Source organism: Hakea prostrata, chromosome 8 (assembly GCF_041222555.1).
Source record: "Hakea prostrata isolate BN-2017 chromosome 8, UWA_Hpros_2, whole genome shotgun sequence".
In the NCBI taxonomy this organism is placed as follows: Eukaryota; Viridiplantae; Streptophyta; class Magnoliopsida; order Proteales; family Proteaceae; genus Hakea; species Hakea prostrata.
The window spans coordinates 45,472,532-45,493,532 of NC_142607.1; the positions used below are offsets into that span (position 1 = coordinate 45,472,532).

The window sequence follows — 21,001 nt, forward strand, 5'->3', positions numbered from 1 at the left end:
CGACCCCTAAATTAAATTGTAGAGTTTCATACGATCTCCAGAAGTATACGAGTTTGATCCCAAACTCTTTTTTTTTTGATAAGTAATTTTTTGGGTGAATATGATAGGTACTTTAGTTGATCTATTTTCTTATGATTGTGGATGGGACAAGGTTTAGGTGTTTATGACCACAGATGTTGTGAAAAATAACAAGGCAAATGTACGCTGCCATAACAAGTAATATAATGATAAAAGAATCGTTCCCTCGAGGACTATAGAGTAAGTACCAAGCTAGTTATACCAATTTTATTCGAACAAATAATAAGAAAGAGAATTATCCTAGACTAAATTGCAATTTGAAATTTGAATTGAGATCTGTTAATAGCTAAAAACCTATGGGGTCAGATTTCACCATAATTAATCCTTCCCACCCGTTGATCCATCTTTATAATCTAAAATATTTTTTTCTAATTGATAGTCGAGATTCCCTTCCCTATCTACTAGTCTCTCTTGAGTACTAATAGAAATTCATTCAATTGCTAACCCACTATATTTCTATGGACTAAAACAACTAAGAGATCATTAAATTCTGTGGATTCCCATGTAAGAACTACACAAACCATGTGTATTTCTATCCTACATGTAATTCATGGGATTTACTCCAACAAACTAAACACATAAATCCCCTATCAGTTCATTATGATTAACGAATCAGTTGATTAGTGGCTAAATAATCAAAAGCATTAAGAATAGGAGTAAATACTCAATGAATGAAAACAAAATTCAGAATTATATTGATGAATTCAAGAGTGAAGATTCAAAGTAAGGCTACATCTAATCCCTAGAAAAATTAAATTAGTTCATTCTATCTAGAAATTAAAAACATCACAAAGGAGTTCAAGAACATTGAAAGAAATGAAGAAAAACTTATTCCCAAGCTCCAAGTCTCCAAAGCCAACCAACGTCTCTAAAATTTGCCCTCTACCCTTTCCAAAATGTCCTCCAGCGGTGTTGTTCTTCTTTTTCTTATCCTTGACTCAATTTGGTACAATTCTAATTTCCTAATCTAACTCAACCAAGGAAGGATTTGGCGTACAAATTGGACTAACTTCGAGAGCTCAAATGCACAATCCCACAATTGGATTTGAAGAGTAAGAAGTTATGAAGCTCCTATCCAAAAATCAACTTGATCGGACACCGGATGACCATCCGATGAAGAACTTGATCGAAACTGGATAGAGACACTCAAAAATGGGATTTTTCCTTCTTCCTTCTTTGATCTAGTCCCAAATAGGAAATAAAACCTTGAAGCATGCAAAGAATCCTTCTCTCGACGTGTTTGACTTGAGGAAGCCTCTAGAGTCTACTCTAACTTGATGAAAAAAGACTTTCCTTTTTGAGTGGAATAAAATCCAGCATGGTTCTTTAAGAATCTTTTCGCAAAATTTCCCAATAATACCCCTACAGATTTGGTTGATTTCCTACAAGCACAAATAATTAATCTTAATTAGAATTTGTTAGGAAATATATAATATCACCAAAATTATAGAAGTAAAACCAATTAATTAGTAGATATAAAATCTACTCATCAGATGTCATGGGGCCAAGGTGAGCCCCATCAATGGCAAGGTGAGGCTTCGGTTCCTAGTAATTAAGGGTGAATACGCAAAATCAGTGGTGGGGTGGAGCAGACAGACTTTATAAGATGTAGTTCCTTAATGGGAGGGTTAAGTAAATTAAAGTCTTACTTATTCTACATGATAGAAGGGAGTACTGTATGGATAACTTAAGAAACAAAAACATTGAATGGGTTTCCATTACAGCATCTTCTTATGCCAGAAGGTGGGGCCAGCAATGAGGAAAGGACGCAGTGGTGGTTGAAGCAGCATAGATAGGTTAGTTCCTTGTCTTCTTCTAGCATTGAGAGAGGGAGATAGGGAGGAGTGGAGAGAGGAGCTTAGGGATGAGACATCTCAACTGGGTATTCAAGTTACACCATTGGATTTCAAGAGAGCAGTTGTGGTTTTAAGGGTGAATTTTAATGGATATGAAATTGAAATGATAAAAGTCGGGACTCAAAAACTAGAAATAGGACTTTTGAGTTTTGACTATGACTTATTGTCAAGTTCAGATTACAACTGTAAAATAAAATTGAAAAAAGGATTAAATAAGAATTTAAATACCTTAAACCTATGCCCCACATATTCTAGTACTGCTGGAGGTAGAATCATTTCATGATTTTGAACTTTTAACTCAGTGGAACCAATCTCCAGCTAAAATTTGTCCAAAACCCTACAACAACAACAATACAACAACAATAAGTCTTGTCCCAACTAAATGGGGTCGGCTATATGGATTCTTGCCCTCCAATTAGTACTGTTCGAGGTCATGCTAGATACAAGGCCTAAGCTATACATATCATTTCTCACCACTTCTCCTAAGGTTATCTTAGGTCTACCCCTAGCTCTTCTAGTTCCTTCAATATGGATTATATCACTTCTCTGTACAGAGGCATTTATAGGTCTCCGTTGAACGTGGCCGTGCCACCTCAAACGACTTTCTCGAAGCTTATCACTTATGGGAGCAACTCCCATACCAACTCTAATATAATCATTTCTTATCTTATCCATCCTAGTTTTGCCACTCATCCATTTATAGCATCCTCATTTCTGCAACACTGAGTTTATCTATATGATTCTTTTTAACAACCCAACACTCTGCACTGTACATCATAGCTGGTCGAACAACGGTCCTATAAAATTTTCCTTTAAGCTTTAATGGAATACGCCGATCACATAAGACCCCTGGCGCACCTCTCCACTTCATCCACCCTATTTTAATTCTTTGGGAAACCTAATCCTCTAAATCATCTCTTTTACTTATGATTGAACCTAGGTACCTAAAACAATCACTTTGAGGAATCTCTTTATCGTCAAGTATCACCACCTCATCATCTACCTGATCAAGACTAAAGTTACAAACTCGATATTCTGTCTTCAATCTACTAATTTTAAAGCCTTTTGATTCCAAAGCTACTCTCCATGATTCTAATTTGGTATTAATCTCCACTTGGGCCTCATCAATCAACTCAATATCATCCGCAAAAAGCATACACCAAGGGACCTCATCTTGAATGTCTTTGGTTGATTCATCAATTACCAGTGCAAATAGATATGGGCTTAAAGTTGACCCTTGATGTAGCCCAACTATTATCGGGAATTCATTACTTTGTCCCCCACTGTTCTAACACTAGTCACCGATCCATCATACATATCCTTAACTATATCTACATATTTACTTGTAACACTTTTTTTCTCTAGTACTTGCCAAATTAACGCTCTAGGGACTCTATCATAAGCTTTTTCTAGGTCAATAAATACCATATGAAGGTCTTTCCTACATTCTCTATACCTTTCCATAAGTCTCCTAATTAGGTAAATAGCCTCCGTTGTAGATCTTCCTGGCATAAACCCAAATTGGTTCTCCGTAATTTTAGATATCAAGTCCGTGTTGCAAAAATCAATCCAAAACCCTGACAATTCTCCACTTCAGCCCCCAAAAATGGATGAATAAACTTGAGAAAAGATATAAGATCTTGCATGCAACATTCAAGATAAATCAGTCACCACCAGCAAGGTAGACCTAGTTTCAATTCTTCAATCATGAACTAGTTTCAAAGGAGTCCCAAAATACAGATAGGGTGCTGCACCCCTTTCAAACAAAAACTGAAGAAACTTTCTCAAACTGAAAAGAATCAATCAATGATGAATGGAACCTTGAAACAGAGTAAACAAGATACTGTTAGTGCTGTAGCAATCCTTGGAAATCTTGCTTTGATGCCATGTAAGTAATAATAAAAGAGAAAAAAAGCAGAATGTTGGAAACGGATGTGTTTGTGTAATCCTTCAGAGTTTTCCTCTTAGTGTTGGAGCTTCCACTTCATTCTATATATAAAATCTTGAAAGACACAATATGAAGATAAGAAATAAGCAAATAAAGCATAATACCAATTTATCTCTGACAAGTGTGGAGACAGTAAACAATCTACGCTAACAACAGCAAATCGATGAACCTGCCTATAAGACTGCATTTAACTAGAGCTGTAATTTTTATTCGAATACACATCTCCTTTCTGGCATTTGTATTCTTTTATGCTGTTCAGTTCATTCTTCTGTCCCCCCCCCCCCCCCCCCCAATTTTTTTATTCCCACATGTCTGAAATTAGTCTTTCATTTTGTGAAGGGGTGCATAAGTAAATTAGATAATTATAGATGCTGATCAGTCAGGTATTTTAAATATCACCTGGATCGTTATAATGATCACATTTTGTTCCAGTTTTGAGCATGGATAGAATGAAAATCGTAGACAGGAAAATATAAGTAAATTTTAGTCAGAAAGAATTAATGTATATGAATCTTATAGGAAATAGGAAGGTACAAAGAAGAATCAATGGCAATTAGCAGGAAATGAAATGAATAGACGAGGAAAATTGGGAAAGAACTATGAGGAATGTCTTCAGAAAAAAGAATCTTATAGGAAATAGGAAGGTACAAAGAAGAATCAATGGCAATTAGTAGGAAATGAAATGAAATGAATAGACAAGAGGAAAACTGGGAAAGAACAAAAATTTTCAGCTTGGATGTGCCTCAAATTATCCTGTTTGCAACTTGGAAGCATCAGTATGAATCCTACTGTTTTACCTTTCTTGACTTTAGGGTTGGATTATAGTAAAGTCATCCATGCCTTTATGAACCAACAATTGTCGTGAGTTGCGGTTTTGAAGCCAATAACATGTTAAATGTGCTCTTTTAAACGAAGACCCTGTTTGTTGTGAAAATATATATTAAAGATTCGCTGTGCCAACTCATGGGCATGAAACAGTTTTTCCAATTCTTATTCACTGTAGTAGTATTTGTTTTATTTTGAAGATTTAGTACTATGCTTTGCAGAGGCCTGCTATTTTGATCAGTAGTTAATTTTCCTCATTATACCTGTAAATCTTTGTCTGAGCTTCTGGGGCCACATTCTCTTATCTGGTTGAAGTGCAACCTCCAAACATGGAGTTCTATGTTTAGATCTTTCAGCAAATTTGGGACTTTTATCCTTTAACCTTAGATCCAAGCTAACCATATCCCTTTGCCAGTGTGCAAATACCCCTAGGAATAGGCTGATTGTTGATGCTTGGGCCTTTGCCTCTTCCCTTTCTATTTTTCAGCCCAATGCCTCCACTCCTTTGTAAGTGCTGGGTTTTGTATGTTTTTACATATTTTTGTCAGCTCTTGCTTTCTTGGAAATGGATTTTTCGCTCGCAAATTTTTTTTTTGCTTCTCATTCTTCTCCTTGCCGGTTGCTTCTTGAGAGTATCTTTTCCAATTTTTGTACTGTTCCATCTGCTAGACTTGTTCCAAGTCATTCTTTTAGTTATATTTGAAAACAGAATCTGACATTCTGGGATAAATGGCAGCTTATTGGGATGTTGAGAAAGAAGAGGTCATTTCATCTGATTCTGTTGACATATCGATTGCAGTAGCTACAGAGAAGGTAATTTCCAAGTCTTTCGTTTGAATAATAGGGGTCATTTTGTCCTAGTCTGGCATTTTAGCACAAAGTGGCAGCACCCGAACCTGCTCATTTTCCCTTGCTGCCTGAACCTTTTAACATTGCTCCAAAGTTTAAGTGCCTTTTGAAACTAACCGGCTTTATGAGTTAAAATTTCTGACATGCAGGGCTTGATGACCCCAATTGTGAGGAATGCTGATCAAAAGACTATATCAGCAATTTCCTTAGAGGTATTTGATAAGAATTTTTTCTGTCTTTCACTTTGACCACCTTGATTGTTGCATCCTTATCCTATATTTTCTTTACTGTCTTTTGTTTAGAGAACTATGCTTTTGGATTGTATCATTTGAGATGTAGTAATTGAGCAATTCTAATTTTTTCCCCTTACGAAAAGTTGAGCTGTGATATTTCTGAGTGCAAAATAAAAGCAGAGTTGAAGTCAATGGATGTATGTAGGAAATTTTGTTAACGGCACTATGTAATGGTAGGAATATGCTTTCCATCTTCTTTAATATGGGATTCTTTATAGGTCGTTAGAAGCTGTTTCAGAAAATGAATTTTAGTGAATTTTTTACTGCTATATTAAATTTTATGTGAACTTGAATCTTGGAAAATTTGGGAGCAAAAAAGACTGAGTTCTTCACTTCCACTTCCATCTGTAGAGTAAATATAGCTTCATTGTCCACTTATTAATTTTCTCAACTGAAGCAGAAAGACTCCTTTTAGAATGCCTGTAATCTATCTAGTGTCTTTAATTCAGGTCAAAGAATTGGCTGAAAAGGCTCGAAAAGGGAAGCTAGCACCACATGAATTCCAGGGAGGAACCTTCAGGTGATACCATTGTACTGATTTAAATTTCTCATTCTGTAGTGATCATTTATCTTGAAATGAAAGTAAAAGTTCTCTTTTCTTCTACATCATGCAGCATTTCAAATTTGGGAATGTTCCCGGTGGACCAATTTTGTGCAATTATAAACCCCCCACAGGTGCTTCTCTCTCTCTCTCTCTCTCTCTCTCACACACACACACACATGCTCACAAGTATATAATATATAAGCTTGGAAAGGGTCGTCAAACCCTTGCCCCCATTCATTGGAAATTTGTATCATCGTAAGTAACAATAAATTCTGGTGCAAATTTGACTATTTAGTGGAAGTAATTTGCAAAATTAATTTTCAAGTGTATTTATTAGAAGAGCCAGGAGCAGTCCTAAAATCGTTATAGGAGAAGTTAGAAATAACTTAGGCTCAAGTATTACCTTGAATGGCGGTGATTGAAGAGCAAGGATTAGTTGGGTTGAGACAGTTGTTTTTATTTATTATGCATCCCTAGCCTCTTAGCAAATTCACATTTGGCAGTTCATTGGAAATTAGATTACTCTGTGCATGTATTTAAGGAAACTACACACTATTTTTGAACTTGTCTGATGGAGTCCCAGAAACCCACTTTTGAAGACTTAACTTCCAATTCTAGTTTGGAATATATAAGTTTTTCCCAATTTTGGTATCAGACTCTAGTTGCACCAGTTTCTAATGTCTGTTTTCAGCCCGTGCTTTCATTTAACTTTAATGTTTTGCTTTAGGCCTGCATACTGGCTGTGGGCAGAGGCAACAAAGTGGTTGAACCCGTAGTTGACGGTGATGGTGAGATTGTTGATTTCTGAATAGGTTATATATCAGTTGTTATGCTTTTGACCTCCATATAGCTTATTTGAGTAACAACTTTTTCAGGAATAGAGAAGCCTGCTATCGTCAACAAAATGATCCTAACACTTTCTGCCGATCATCGTGTTTTTGATGGTAAAGTTGGAGGTATGTACAAGTAAAATGAAACAATTATATAAGCACGATACAGAATTCACATCAGTCTCAGCTGTTGTGCACCCGTCTGTGCTAAAGACCATTTAGAGCTGTCTCCCATGTAGTGGATCTTTTACCAATCCTGTCAACCATCATGGTTTCCCATCATGTTTTGCTGATTCTTCCTTCTTTGTGTCAATGGGTTGCTAGCAGTAAAATTCAGGTCAATGGCCATTTGATGGTGATTCACTGATTAATTATCTGGGTGGAATATTTGCCACATAAACTGAATTTCCATGGCTCCCCAGACTAAAACTTACAATCACCAGATTAATAGTCAGATACCTTGAACCATCTTCCCGAGGATGTTGCTGCTTGTTGCTCAATGGTTTACTTGTTTGACCGATTTGGCCCTAGTAAAGTTTATGCTACTTTTTTCTTGCAGGAGAGTTCCTATCAGCTCTACGTGCAAACTTCGGTAATATCCATAGACTACTGCTGTAATAACTCGGCTGAAACCCTTGTGTCGATGCTTGGAATTCACAGGAAAGTGGGTTTGTTCGATCCAAAACTCAGATGGAGCTGTTTTGGATTGTGTAGAGTTTTTAGTTCGTGAAAAATTGAAGGCCTCTTGGTTCATCTCTTTTTCAATTCAGAATTATGCTGTGCAATATCTGAACAAAATTTTGTTATTCATTGGACCTCGATCTGTTTCCTTAGATATAAGCCTGAACACATCCAGGTATCAAATTTTTGAGTTGGAATTCAGTTGAGGAAAGAAGCAGGGGAAAAAAGTTAATTGTAATAAATTGCGATCAGAGGAGATCCTCATATTTATTTTTTATTTTTTTTGAATCATTAGACTTTTGTTTGATCATCATGAGAATTTCTTTTAAGAGAAATTACAGTGGAGACAAAGCTAGAGTCTTTTGCATCTGACAAAATCACTGCGTTTCCCTTTCCAAACATTAACAGAAAGGATGAAAATCAGGAACTTATAGTGCTAAACACGCAAAACCATGGATTTCTCTACGATTCAAACCCAAACAAAGGTCGATAGCTTGAAGTGTTATTCCTTACTTCCCTCTTTGACAGCGAGAGGTTCATACCATCTGGGGCCAAACCCAGCTGCTTTCCTGGCCTGCTCGTTAAAAGGAGGCTTCAGTGGACCCCTGAAGTATTGTCGTACAGTGGCATGGAATGTCTTGATCACCTCCTCAATCTCATCATCGTCCTCACAACCAACATCTACCATCATGGATCGTTCTTCTTTTGAAGCTCCCACGCAATCTGGTGTGCTGTTGTTACATTTGGTTCCAAGATCGCCGGATCCCAAGTCGTTCCCGTAGAAGGCTGAGGACGGTGACTTCATAGATCTCAAGCAAAGATATTTGAACCATTTCACTCCTGCTGTACAGTGAGTAATCTCTTCTGGGTACACCACAGTTTCCAGTAAATGCGCCGTTTTATCATCGCCTCCATTGCGGAACCTTGAGATGGTGGTTGGTAGCACGTCGAGTCCTCTGGCCTGTGCTTTTAACAATTCAAGGACCATCGTCATCATCACCATCATCATTAAAGTGTAAGGGAGAAAGAACGGAGGATTGCTTGGATTGAAACAAATTAAGCACCTCATGAACGCAATGCTCGATTGCTAAACGAGCCATAAGATTCTTTGAAGTCGCGGTAGCCGAATCCCAGAGACCATCATGAGCTGGGAGTGCTCCATAAAATGATCCTAGTTCTTCGAGGCGTGCCACGAGGAGTGTGAAGTGTCTACCTTCGTCTTGAGCTACCTTCACGAAATCCGTGAAGAACTCTCTTGGCATTGCTTCTTGTTTACCAAAACGAGCGATTATATCCTTCATGTGGAAAACGATCCATCAACAGAGAGGCATTAGGAGATGCAGAACAACTAGAGAAGAAGAATCAGTTTTTGGTATTACCCATGATAAGTCGATGGCCCAGCTTTCCGTATGAACGAGACTATGGACGATAGCTTGTCTACTCTGTAAGCTGCCAGCCCTTCCAAGCTTAGGCATAAGACTTGGAGAGACCAATTTGACCTGACTTTTGGATGGGACATTCTATCAAACACATTGAAGAGTAACAGAATAATCTTGCCTTCTATCAGTTCTATGTGTTTGTTTAAATTACTCGAAGAAATTGAAATCTTACCGGATTGAGCACTTACATTGGAGAACCTGGCAGGTCTGTCAGGGACAACAAAATCGAGAGACGGGTGGTACGGTTGGCTGATCGCTCCCTGGAGCCATCGATTTGCAGTGACATCTCCGAGTCGAGCCTTCTCGAATGGATCGGCGGTGTTGAGGACTCTTAACGCCGCCTCAACCAGCGTCTCCGCCTCGCCGGTCCCGTCTTCGCATTTGTCATGGGAGCTCAAATTCGGCTGGCTGCTCATCGTACGTTTTGCTTCTCGATCTCTCTCTCTCTCTTCAGATTCCAGCAGCCGACCTAATACCAATAGGTGTGAGAACCGGCGGCTGATGCGGGTCAACCCGGCTGGTCTTAAGGCTAGGTCAGCGCTGAGTTTTTCAGGTCGAGCCATAAGAGTAAGCCTAGTTAAATGAATTCACTAAAGACCTGTTTGGTTACTTTGAGTCTGGAGATTTTGGAGATTTCGAAAATCTAGATATTTCAAATCTATAGAGTCATGGTTAATAAAATTAACTGTTTGGTTAGCTTTAATCTTTGGAATGAAATCTGTAGATTCATCTTGAAAAAACATTTATGGAGACATGGTTCAAATGTTCAACGCTTTTATACTTTTATAGTAGGGGTGAAATCTCTGGATTTCACTTCATACCCATAAATCTACAGATTCATGTTTTTAGTGTAAAAAGATGAATCTTTAAATTTCATGAATAACGGACATAAATCTTCCATTTGTGATTCCTAAGATTTGAAATTTATAGATTCATGTAACCAACCAGGCCCTAAAAAAGTTTGTCTATAACTTTCTCACCCTAAACAACCATACAAACTATATTTTTAAGATTTAAAGAAAATTTTTGATTTTTCAATAAATTTTTCACTTTTTTTTTTCACTCCACCTTTATTCCAACAAACAAATCTAGCTTAAGGAATTTTATGAAGTTTATTTCCGTCAATTTCTTTATAGATGAAAGACATATGTTTATCAATTAAATCAAAATATTGAAGTGAGATTTAGAAAATATAGATTTTTTTAGTTGAATTTAATCTTAATCTTTTAAAGTGACTCATAAACACACGTCACTGATTCAGCGAAAAACGATTGTCCATTTTTCTGATAAAATTCCACTTATGGATCGGGGACGCTAAGCCCAATTTGACCTGTCGCAACCTCCTAGCCGTGGAATAGATTGAGTCAACTCGGGCTAATAAGGTGAACCCCTCCGAATATATAATGATTAAAGCAAATTGGACTTGACCCAACCATGGAAGGAAATTTCGGGTTCGCCGGTGGGCGAAATAAAAAATGGATCGAAATCGATATTGCAACTTTTCGCCGGAAAATCGCCGATTTTCCGGCGAAACAGCAACCTTCCGCCGGAAAATCGCCGTTTTCGCCGGAAAATCGCCATTTTTGTTCATTCTTCTTCTTCTCTCTCTTTCATCTTGGTGCCCCTGAAGCTCTGAGAAGCAACTAAAGATTAGCGGAACAAGTTTGTTTGGTTTCCTATTTTTCATCTCTGATCTCATCGTCGGAACAGAAATGCCCTGCTGCAAGGCTCCATGGTGGTGGTGTGGCTGTTGCGTTGTTTCATCTTGTGGGAAACTCCCTGCTGCTGCTGCGTCTGCAAGAAAAGAGAAGAACTGAAGAAATGAAAGAAAGAGAGGAACACAAGGAAACTCCCTGCTGCTGCTTCATCTGCAATAGAAGAGAAGAAGTTAAGAAATGAAAGAGAGAGAGGAACGAGTACGACCAGCTTTTTAGATTAAAAAAAGATAATAAAAAAATGAAATTTAGGATGGGCTTTTGTAACCATCCACGTGGTTGCTCATTCTTCTTTTTGTCAAATCAGCATTTAATGCATTTTCCACTTTCCCCAGCCATTTTGCCTTTTCATATTTTGTATTTAATGCATTTTCCCCATCGCGAGACTTTCACCAAATTTCGCCGAAATTTTCGGCGAAATTCGCCAATTCGTCTTGTTCGCCCATGAGCGAACCACCGAATTCAACCGAAATATCGTTCCTTGGACCCAACCACTATAAAATCCAAAATTAGGGTGTGAACGTCTGAACTGTGATGATCAAAGGTTTCAAATCATGGAACCGGAGATTAGACTGGGAATATATATATAATATAAAAAATTAAAATAAAATGTCAACAAATTGATTGGAGTCAAGATTATCATGGTCAATTACGATTTGGAATCTGGGGACTCACCATCTAATTCCCAAGTCATAAAACAGTGGGTGTTGCATACTTGCTCCATATATCAACATTATTTGAGCCAGCAGAAATTGCAACTTGCATGAAACTGCTATCCATCCATGTTTCACTTTCAACAGTTCCCAAAAAAAAAATTCACTTTCAATTCTGTCAGAACTCAGAAGTAGCCTGGAATTTTCGAATCCAATCGATTCATGGAGCCAGCATTAGATCAGGATCTTTTATATTTTTTGGGGGGTGTGTTGTAAAGCATTAGATTAGGATCATAGTTAACAAACTAGGTAAAAACTCTTTTTTTTTTTTGGGTAAATAAAATTTTAATTAACAGAGTGGAAAGAAAAAACCAAGACATTCTGTGTACAAGCTTCAAAAAGCCAAAGAATGGAATTAGACCAAACCGTCCTACTTGCCAAGGACAGGTCCTTCCTAACTATATAATCAGCTACTGAATTAGCTCATCTAGAAATAGATTGAACCGACCAAGAGGGTTCAAATTTTAGAAGTTGGCGAATATCCTCCACCACCCGATAAGCATCAAATTCCACAAGGATAAAAGGGTCCACAAGACAATGAGCAAGCCTCTGTGAATCACATTCGAACACTACATCGTTTATCCCTAGATCCAGACTCCACTGGATCGCCTCCCTTAAAGCCAGGGTTTCACCCGTGAAGATACTAGAACAATCAACCGGAATTGAAACAGCAAAGATGCATATGCGAATCACATTCGAACACTACATCGTTTATCCCTAGATCTAGACTCCTGGATCGCACCCCTCTTGCAGCAAGGGTTTCACCCGTGAAGATACTAGAACGATCAACCGGAATTGAGATCAGTTAGGATCCAATCCAACGAACCGATTCCTGCAGCAATTTCACCATCGGCCTTCGAGAAGTTAGGATCAATAACTGTTTTTACATTTCTTTATCATACATTTATGAAAGTAATTCACTTCTAAACGCTAGATCAGAGTTGAAAGAGAGTTAGGATCCTCTATAAGTTGCGGTAGAGGATTGTGATCCACTCACACCTCTCTAATATATATTTCTAAGGGGTCCAACTCTAGGTATTGACAACTCTAATATATATTTCTAAGGTGTTCAACTCTAGGCATTGACAAAATAGATCATTAACACTCAAAATTTGACCATGCCTAAATAGAGGTGTAAATGGATAATAAAAATCTGCTCCCAAATTTGCATCCACATCCATTTAGCAGTACTCGAATCCGTCTAATTACTAATAGGATGCGGATATGGTATACCCCTTTTTTACCGGTTGTTATTCGTCCGATAAAATTATCGGATTAAGTTATTTATTTGGATTTATTTTTCTTGATTTTATAATTTTTTTTACTTGAGATTTATGACTATTTTATAGACTTTCTACTAGAATAACTACTAAAGTTGCTAAATTCTTAAATTTCAAATCTAGCCTCAAACAAGTAGTTGAAAACTTATATTTAATTTGTATATATGTCCATTTAGAAAAATCTTCTTAAGAAAATAATTATCTAGTTATTATCTGAATTCGACTAAATTCGACCGAAAACCAATAGGATATTATCTGAATTTGTCTGAATATAATAGGATGCAGATATGGAATTACCACTATCCGATCCGTTTACACCCCTATGCCTAAATATACAGTACAAGACTATGAAAGGAACACAATCCTCCATCCATCTAAATAGACGATCTAGACTTGTGGAACAATAAAGGCCAAAGCATGTGAGTTGGGATCTTCTGCTTCTTATTATCTATTTGCCACATTTGTAAGTAAATCATAAATGCTTAGATACAGACGCTTCTCCTAAATTTATGATAAAAAAAAACTATGAGCAGAGCACAATCCTCTGTCGTGTAAAGAATCTACTGGAAGCATGCATGACAACAATGAAGAGTGTGGATCATTTCCCCCTCAGGGGAGGATAGAGAGTGCTCCCCTGACTGAGTTATAACCACAAATCCTGTGGAGCCACAGATAAAAAATTATAAAAAATAAAATAAAAATAAAATCCATCCCCCAAACCCTGTAGGCCCTGTAATTTGTGGTCAATAGTCGTTAAACTGCCTGTGAGTAGATCATTAAAAAAAAAAAAAAAGAATGGATCATAGGCTATTATAGGGCTACCCAGCTGCCACGTGACCGCCACGTCTGACTAAACAGAAATGTTTAAATCCCAAATAGATCCTCATTTTTGGCTAAGGTTTCTAGACATATTCTGGATATTTTTGTCATTTTGATATTATTTTGACAATCTTTACAAGAAAGAAAGAATTCTCATAAATATAAAGAGAATACGAAGAATCTGGCGTGGCAGGGAGTCTCATGGAAGTGGGGTGGGATGTGTCAGAAACCTGGAGTCGGCTCTGTAATCCTGTGGATTTCCACCCAACCCCAAAAGCCAAAACCATGGGCATATTTTTAAGTTTCTTCACAAACCCACTTTTCAAAACCAAAACCCAAAACCCAAAACCAAAAACCAAAACCATCTGCTCCCCTGTTTCCATTCCCTGGTTTCTGTCCACCGATGAAATCAACTCCCTTCATCATTCTCTCTCTCTCTCTCTCTCTCTCTCTCTTCTTAACCTCGGGTGATGTAGTCCACCAACATTTTTGCTGTTTATTATATACCCTCTCTCTTTCTTCCATTTGCTCTAAAGATTTCATTTTTAATTTCATTTCGACGAAGGTTTTAAGTGGGGTCATAGGAGGTGAACAAAGTGAAAGAAAGATCTTGGAAAGCTGATATAAACCCATTCAACCAAAAACCCAGATGAGTAGTTTCTGCAATTCTGGTCAATTCTGGTCTTTTTTTAAGTTTCCTTGAGATTTTCAGCTGGGTTTCAAATTTTCACTTTCTGGGTCGGTTTTGAGTTAAATTTCGGTCATTAATGGATACAAATAGAATGATTCCGGGCATGGCTTCTGGAATGCTGGGTTTAGAGATGCCTCTTCATCAAAATCTTCCACAACAGCAGCAGATGATGAGTTTCGGGACTCATGACAACGATCTTCACTCGCAATCCCAACAAACAGTAATGAAACAGCAATCCTATCCTTATAACAACAAAGAAAAGCAGCAGCACCAACAACAACAACAACAATGGAGTGACGAAGATGAGCCTGGTTTCACCGGCGACGACGCAGGCGGCGGAGGAGATGCAAAGAAACGAACTTCACCGTGGCAGAGGATGAAATGGACGGATAACATGGTGAAGCTTCTTATCATGGTTGTTTTCTACATCGGCGACGATGGAGGCGCCGAAGCCAGCGCCACCGACCCTTCTGGAAAAAAGAAGCCTGGTGGGTTGCAGCAGAAGAAAGGAAAATGGAAAACTGTTTCAAAGGCGATGCTGGATAAGGGTTTCTGCGTTTCTCCACAGCAGTGTGAAGATAAGTTTAATGATCTCAACAAAAGGTATAAGAGGGTTAATGATATTCTTGGAAAGGGCACAGCTTGTAAGGTTGTGGAGAATCAGAGCTTATTGGATTCCATGGACAATATTTCTCCCAAGATGAAGAAGGAGGTAAGGAAGCTTCTCAATTCCAAGCACCTTTTCTTTAGAGAAATGTGTGCTTATCACACCAGCTGCGCTGCCAGTGCCGCCGCCGGAGGAGGAGGAGGAGGAGGCTGCGCCGCTTCATCTGCTCATCAATCCGCCGCCGAAGTCGCCCTGGAACCTACCCATCATCAATCACAGCAACGCTGCTTTCATTCTTCGGAAGCAAATGCCATTCTTGCTAATCCAAGAAACAGGGCTGAAGCAGAGGGATTGAATTTGAAGGTGGGTAGGGGAGGAAGCCGAGATGAAGAAGGAGATGATGAAGATGATGACGACGACGATGATGATGACGATGACGATGAAGAGGATGATGAGGAAGAAGAAGAAGAGACAGAAGAAAGTAGGGGTCACAAGAATCAGAACGGATACAGAGAGAAGAGACAGAAAAGAAGGGGTTTTGGGTCTTCTTCTGGTTCTCCATCTTTGGCGCCTGCAATTCAACTACTGAGCTCAGAATTGTTGAATGTGCTTCAAGATGGGACGAAAAGCGAATGGGAGCAGAGGCAATGGATGAGGAACAAATCGTTGCAACTGGAGGAACAGAGAGTGAGGTACCAATACAAAGAGTTCGAGATTGAGCAGCAGAGATTAAAATGGATGAAATTTAGTAGTAAGAAGGAGAGGGAGATGGAGAGAACCAAGCTTGAAAACGATCGAATGAAACTTGAAAATGAGAGAATGGTTCTTCTAATTCGTCAGAAGGAGCTTGAATTGCGTGACCTTCATCAGCAACAGCAGCAACAACAACAACATCAGCAACTTTCATCCAATAGAAGGCCTGATCCGTCTTCCATCACTGGATGATCTTCTTTGCCTGGCCCATCTTCCACTACTGGAGGGTTTTTGTTTATAATAGTTGATAAAGATTTTCCTTTTTTCCTTTTACTTGTTACTGATGATTACTTGGCCATGAAATCCACGAATTTAGTCCTATGCTGCTAGTTTATTAAAACCAATAATCTTAACTGAGAAGAAAGGAAACAATTCCAAAGAAAATCTAGGAAACATGCACTGGAGCTTGTGGGTCTTTGATTTGACCATTCTTCTTGTGACCTGGATCTTCTCTGAGTCTCTGTTTGCTGCCGTACGAGAATTTCTCTTGGGCATCTGGAACTCGGATCCTTCAACAGTTTTGGTTATTTGAGTAGAAAATCACAATACCCAAAGCTTGAGTTATGAATATTGCACCCCGTTTTAGGAGATCCAGATTCAAAAATTGGATGCTTTTGTTGCTGAAAATCTCAAATTCCATGGGTTTGATCTATTTTTAATTATATTGAGGATATCGATTTACTGTATAAGTTAGACATGTTCGATCATTTTTAGAGTTTTTTTTAATGTTAAGTTCTGGCAGGTTTCATAAAAAATAAGAAAAAGTTGCAGCAAAATTTCTTTTTTTGGGGGATAAACAGTTGCAGCAAATTCAAGTCAGTAAAAGTGAAGACGGTGTCCAACATTGGCATTGGGCAAAGTGGACTCACTTGGTACAAAATTAACCCTAATTGAAAGACCCATTAAGGGTAATAATAATAATAATATTTTCCAATCAAATTGCTTGAATTTGTTTTGATCTGCACATTGAACTGAAACTTTTTGAAGGTCTAAAATCAATTTCATGTTGCAGGTTAGTTAAATCTCAATATGTAGTCATAATGTCGACATCTCTATTGACTTGTATGGTAAGTCTAAACGCAATCCAACTAAAGATTAAAAAACAAAAAACTTTTAGGGATTGGAACTTCTCAGCGGAAAATCCAATGCATGTTTTTCCTTTTTTTTTTTTTTTACCTTTTAATATATACAATACTCTTACAAATTTTTTTTTTAATGTATACAATACATATGCGTATACAACACGTGGTTAATTAAACATGTAGAATCAATTATGGAAGGTGGAAGTCTAGTGGAAGGAACTTTTGTTTGTGGGTGTCTTTCGTGTGGTTCTTGGATTGCGATGCGTGGCTTTTCTTTAGATTACGATACATGAATTTTTTCAGATATAAAGACTGTGATCTCTCTCAATTTTATAAATTATAATCAAAGTTCTTAGATCGAACAAGATTTATATATTGATTTGAGAGTTGTAAGGGGGACTCCTATAATGCAGTGAATAGAGGTTATAAGATTTATATATCTGATCTGAGAGTTGCAAGGGGGACTCCTATAACACAATGAATAGAGGTTATAATAATTCGGACTTGTCTTTGCATGTAGGATAATCTAACCAACCTCCACTCTATGGATTTTCGACTTATGTAATTCGGACTCTATGTGTCGATTTAATAAATAACTTTTCTTTTTATCAAAAATACAAAAAAGTTTTAGTGGTTGGAAGACCCCAAACCATCACCTCAAATTGTAGGTTTGAGTTTGGATTTTCCATGTCCTTCAATCCACCATCATGTGGGATTCATCCACACCTGTTCCACTCAATAATGTCTCTTAGTATTAAGTCTATATGAGGTGGACCACATGTCAACAAACAAATAAACATGTTTTTTCGTAAGAACAAACAAATAAACATGAACTAGTTTTTTTCGTCCAAAAGTAAGCTTATATAAAGCTCTCCAGCTGAAAATCCCTGGAGGCAATAAAAGAGTTCTTTAACATGAAATACAAGGGGCAATTCCACCAAATTCTAGAGATATTAAAATTTCTAGCCCCACGAGCAATGAAATCTGCATAAGTGTTGTTGGACCTACTAATAAAAGTAAAAAAACACAGACTCAAAAGACATTCTAAGCTTCAAAATCTCATCCACATGACAACAACATGTCCAGTCTAATGAATGACTCCCACCATTTAGGGCTTCAATTGCACCTTTGCAGTCTAAGAAGATAACCAGCTTGGTAATTTGAAGTGATTGCGCCAACAAAATCCCATCCCTTATCGCCTCTAATTCCACGGTAGTTACCGATATGCTAAGACCAAAATGTGCCTTTGCTGTAAGGAAATCTCCATGCCAGTCCCAGATAATACAGCCTCGTCCTCCTTTCTTGCTTTGTTTATCCCAAGCGCCATCCACAAAAACCTGAAAATGATAAGCAACATCTAGTGAGTTGGAGCCAATTATTGTGTATCTAACCTCTTCATATGAAAGATTCAACTGTACACATTGCACTTCATTATATAATGCCCAAAAACGATTCATCAATCCTTCTAAATGGGGTTGCTTCCCTTCAAAAACAAATTCATTGTGGGCATTCCATATAAGCCAACACAGTGTACTCCAAATCATATCCACTAATTCCAAGTCATTCGTGTGTTTATACTTGGAGGGTATAAAGTTAATCCAATCATGCGTAGATAGACCCAAGAATCAGACACATCAATTAATAAGAGGAGAAACCTTCCAACAAGTTTTTGCAAAAGGATAGAAAGCAATAGCATGCATAGTGGATTCCACAGAAGATGCGCACAACAAGCATAAAGGGGAAGGGCTACAATGTCTGCTGAATAGATTCTTATTTGTGGCAATAGCTTCACTAGCCTCCCTCCATATGAAATGCTTTATTTTTGGAAGATTTGGAATCTTCCAAATTTCCTTCCAACAAGTAGAGGATGAAGAGGGCGAGGCAATGTTACCCACTTCAGGAGATAATGTTAAACTAAGGAAATAGGCTGACTTCACAGTGAATTTTCCTTGTGTTTGTTTGGTCCAAAACCAAGCATTTGTGATAGATTGGGAAAGAATGGATAACATTAAAATTTCCTGCATCTCAAAAGGTGAGAATAGGGAATTAAGAAGATTCTTGTTCCATGTATTTGTATCCCAATCAATTAACTCTCTTACTAAGGTAGGACCATTATGTAATGGGGAACTCATAATTCCTTTAGTAGGAAGAGAGGGAATCCAATGATCTCTATAAATCAAAGTGGATTGCCCATTGCCAATTTTCCTCTCAATTCCCGAAATTAACAAATCTCTTCCAGCCATAATACTTTTCCATCCCCAAGAGCAGAACCTAGGTACTTCTACCCTTAACAAATCCTAATTTTGTAGATATTTTGCTGATATAATTCTAGACCAAAGGGTATCAGGACAGGTGAGGAGTCTCCAACTTTGTCTAGCCAATAGGGCCCTATTAAAACAGTTTAAATTTCTAAAACCCAAACCACCAGCCACCTTTCTCTTACATAGAGTTTTTCAATTGCTCCAGTTAATTCCTTGTCCCTTATTGTTTTTCCACTAGAATTGTCTGATTTTTTTATAGATCCGATTACAAAGCTCTTGAGGAATTAAAAAACAAGACATAGCATACATAGGAAGAGCACATGCAACTGCTTTAATTAAAATTTCCTTACCTGCCTGTGTAAGATACTTTTCCCTCCATCCAATCAATTTTGCACTAAGCTTATCCAAAATAAAGGAGAAAGTCCGAGCTTTTGACTTACCAAATGTGGTAGGAAGACCTAAATAGATGCCACGTCAGTGCACTTCCTGGATATCCAAAATAGCTATTACCTTAGATCTGGTACTAGCTAGAGTATGAGAACTGAAGAGCACTTTGGACTTATCGAAATTGATGTGAAGTCCTGATACCGATTCGTACTCCTGCAATAAGACATTAATTAATGATGCATTCTGAATAGTGGCAGGAGAAAAAAACATGGAATCATTAGCAAAAAACAAATGATTTAGTTATGGAGCCTGTCTAGCCACTCTAAATCCAGGTAATCTTTGAAATCCAATATTAGAAGTTAATCTTTGACTAAAAGTTTCCTGGCATAGAATGAATATGTAAGGACTTAAAGGGCACCCTTGCCTAATCCCTCTCTGAGAAATAATTCTCTCAGTCAAATCACCATTAATCTTAAGCTGATACTCAACAGTGGTAATACATGAACTAGTTTGAAACATTGAAAAGTTATCCCACAATTATCACACATTCACACTTGATTTATTCTTTTTTTTATAAGAGAAAATTCATTTAATTAGATCACATAAATATACATAGATTGGGTATGGTATCTCAAATACCAAGTGATGGAATATGACAAAATTGTTATACATGTCTATAAGGACGGGAATGGTTGAAACTAATGACGACCTGACGACCCTACATATATTATTGTAAACACAACATTCTATTACCTTCAATGGAAAAAAACAATACACAAGAAAATAAATTTCCTTTCAATTATTTCATCATAACATCTTTTGTGGAGTTTCCATAAAATGGAAAATGATAAAAACATAAAGCATCATACATCATAAAACAACATTGCTCTCAGTCATTTCATCAAACACCTTCTCTCAATCTCTATATCACTTTGAGAAATGAAAGTAAACCAACGATGAGTGAAGAGTTAAATTAAAAAACAATGAACCGATGGAGCAAGACTGTTTCAAATTGGATAAAATGTGTTCTTCTTGCTGGCAACCTCTTAGTCTTAGGCTGTGCTGAGGCAAAATGATTGTGGATTATCTCTTCTATCGAGGAGTACTTTGTGTTCTCTCGACGGGTTACACTACAAATTATGTGAGGCCCACAAGTAAAAAATAAACTCGATCATCCTAACCCTGTAGGACTCCCTGTAATTCGTAGTCAATAGTCATCGGGGAGACGATCCAGACTCGGGCAAAGTAGCATGTTGCCCAAAGTTTACAGACCCAGGGATTTTTATGTAATTTCGTCACCATCAAATAATAAATAGAATAAAAAAATGATAAATAAAAATAAAATCTTGC

General features: G+C 37.6%; 3 protein-coding genes across 6 annotated transcripts in view; 2 read left to right on the top strand and 1 right to left on the bottom strand.

Moving 5' to 3' along the window:
• Window positions 1-8,251, top strand: part of LTA3 (Dihydrolipoamide acetyltransferase, long form protein) — a 29,549-nt gene extending 21,298 nt beyond the window's left edge. For both annotated transcript variants that reach the window (XM_089166853.1, XM_089166854.1), the window contains exons 17-23: window positions 5,444-5,520; window positions 5,706-5,768; window positions 6,299-6,369; window positions 6,464-6,524; window positions 7,121-7,181; window positions 7,269-7,349; window positions 7,783-8,251. In XM_089166853.1, coding sequence (XP_089022979.1) covers window positions 5,444-5,520; window positions 5,706-5,768; window positions 6,299-6,369; window positions 6,464-6,524; window positions 7,121-7,181; window positions 7,269-7,349; window positions 7,783-7,841 — 473 coding nt within the window. In that variant the 3' untranslated portion in view covers window positions 7,842-8,251. The remainder of the gene's footprint in view (window positions 1-5,443; window positions 5,521-5,705; window positions 5,769-6,298; window positions 6,370-6,463; window positions 6,525-7,120; window positions 7,182-7,268; window positions 7,350-7,782) is intronic.
• On the bottom strand, window positions 8,238-9,864 carry LOC149008167 (3-oxoacyl-acyl-carrier synthase-like protein (Protein of unknown function DUF455)). Of its 3 annotated transcripts, none has more exons than XM_089166855.1 (4): window positions 9,532-9,864; window positions 9,284-9,403; window positions 8,969-9,199; window positions 8,238-8,865 (listed from the first exon to the last, which is right to left on the bottom strand). In XM_089166855.1, exons 1-4 carry the CDS (start codon window positions 9,757-9,759, stop codon window positions 8,407-8,409), a joined length of 1,038 nt encoding a protein of 345 aa, XP_089022981.1. In that variant the 5' UTR covers window positions 9,760-9,864; the 3' UTR covers window positions 8,238-8,406. The 3 variants fall into 3 exon arrangements, with proteins under 3 accessions (XP_089022981.1, XP_089022984.1, XP_089022983.1); XM_089166858.1 differs by having other exon boundaries at window positions 9,284-9,407; window positions 9,532-9,715; XM_089166857.1 differs by lacking the exon at window positions 9,284-9,403.
• A 4,318-nt stretch (window positions 9,865-14,182) lies between these two features.
• On the top strand, window positions 14,183-16,759 carry LOC149008168 (sequence-specific DNA binding transcription factor). The gene has a single exon (XM_089167574.1). The coding sequence runs from the start codon at window positions 14,638-14,640 to the stop codon at window positions 16,111-16,113; it is 1,476 nt and encodes a 491-aa protein (XP_089023700.1). The 5' UTR covers window positions 14,183-14,637; the 3' UTR covers window positions 16,114-16,759.
• The last annotated feature ends 4,242 nt before the right edge of the window (window positions 16,760-21,001 follow it).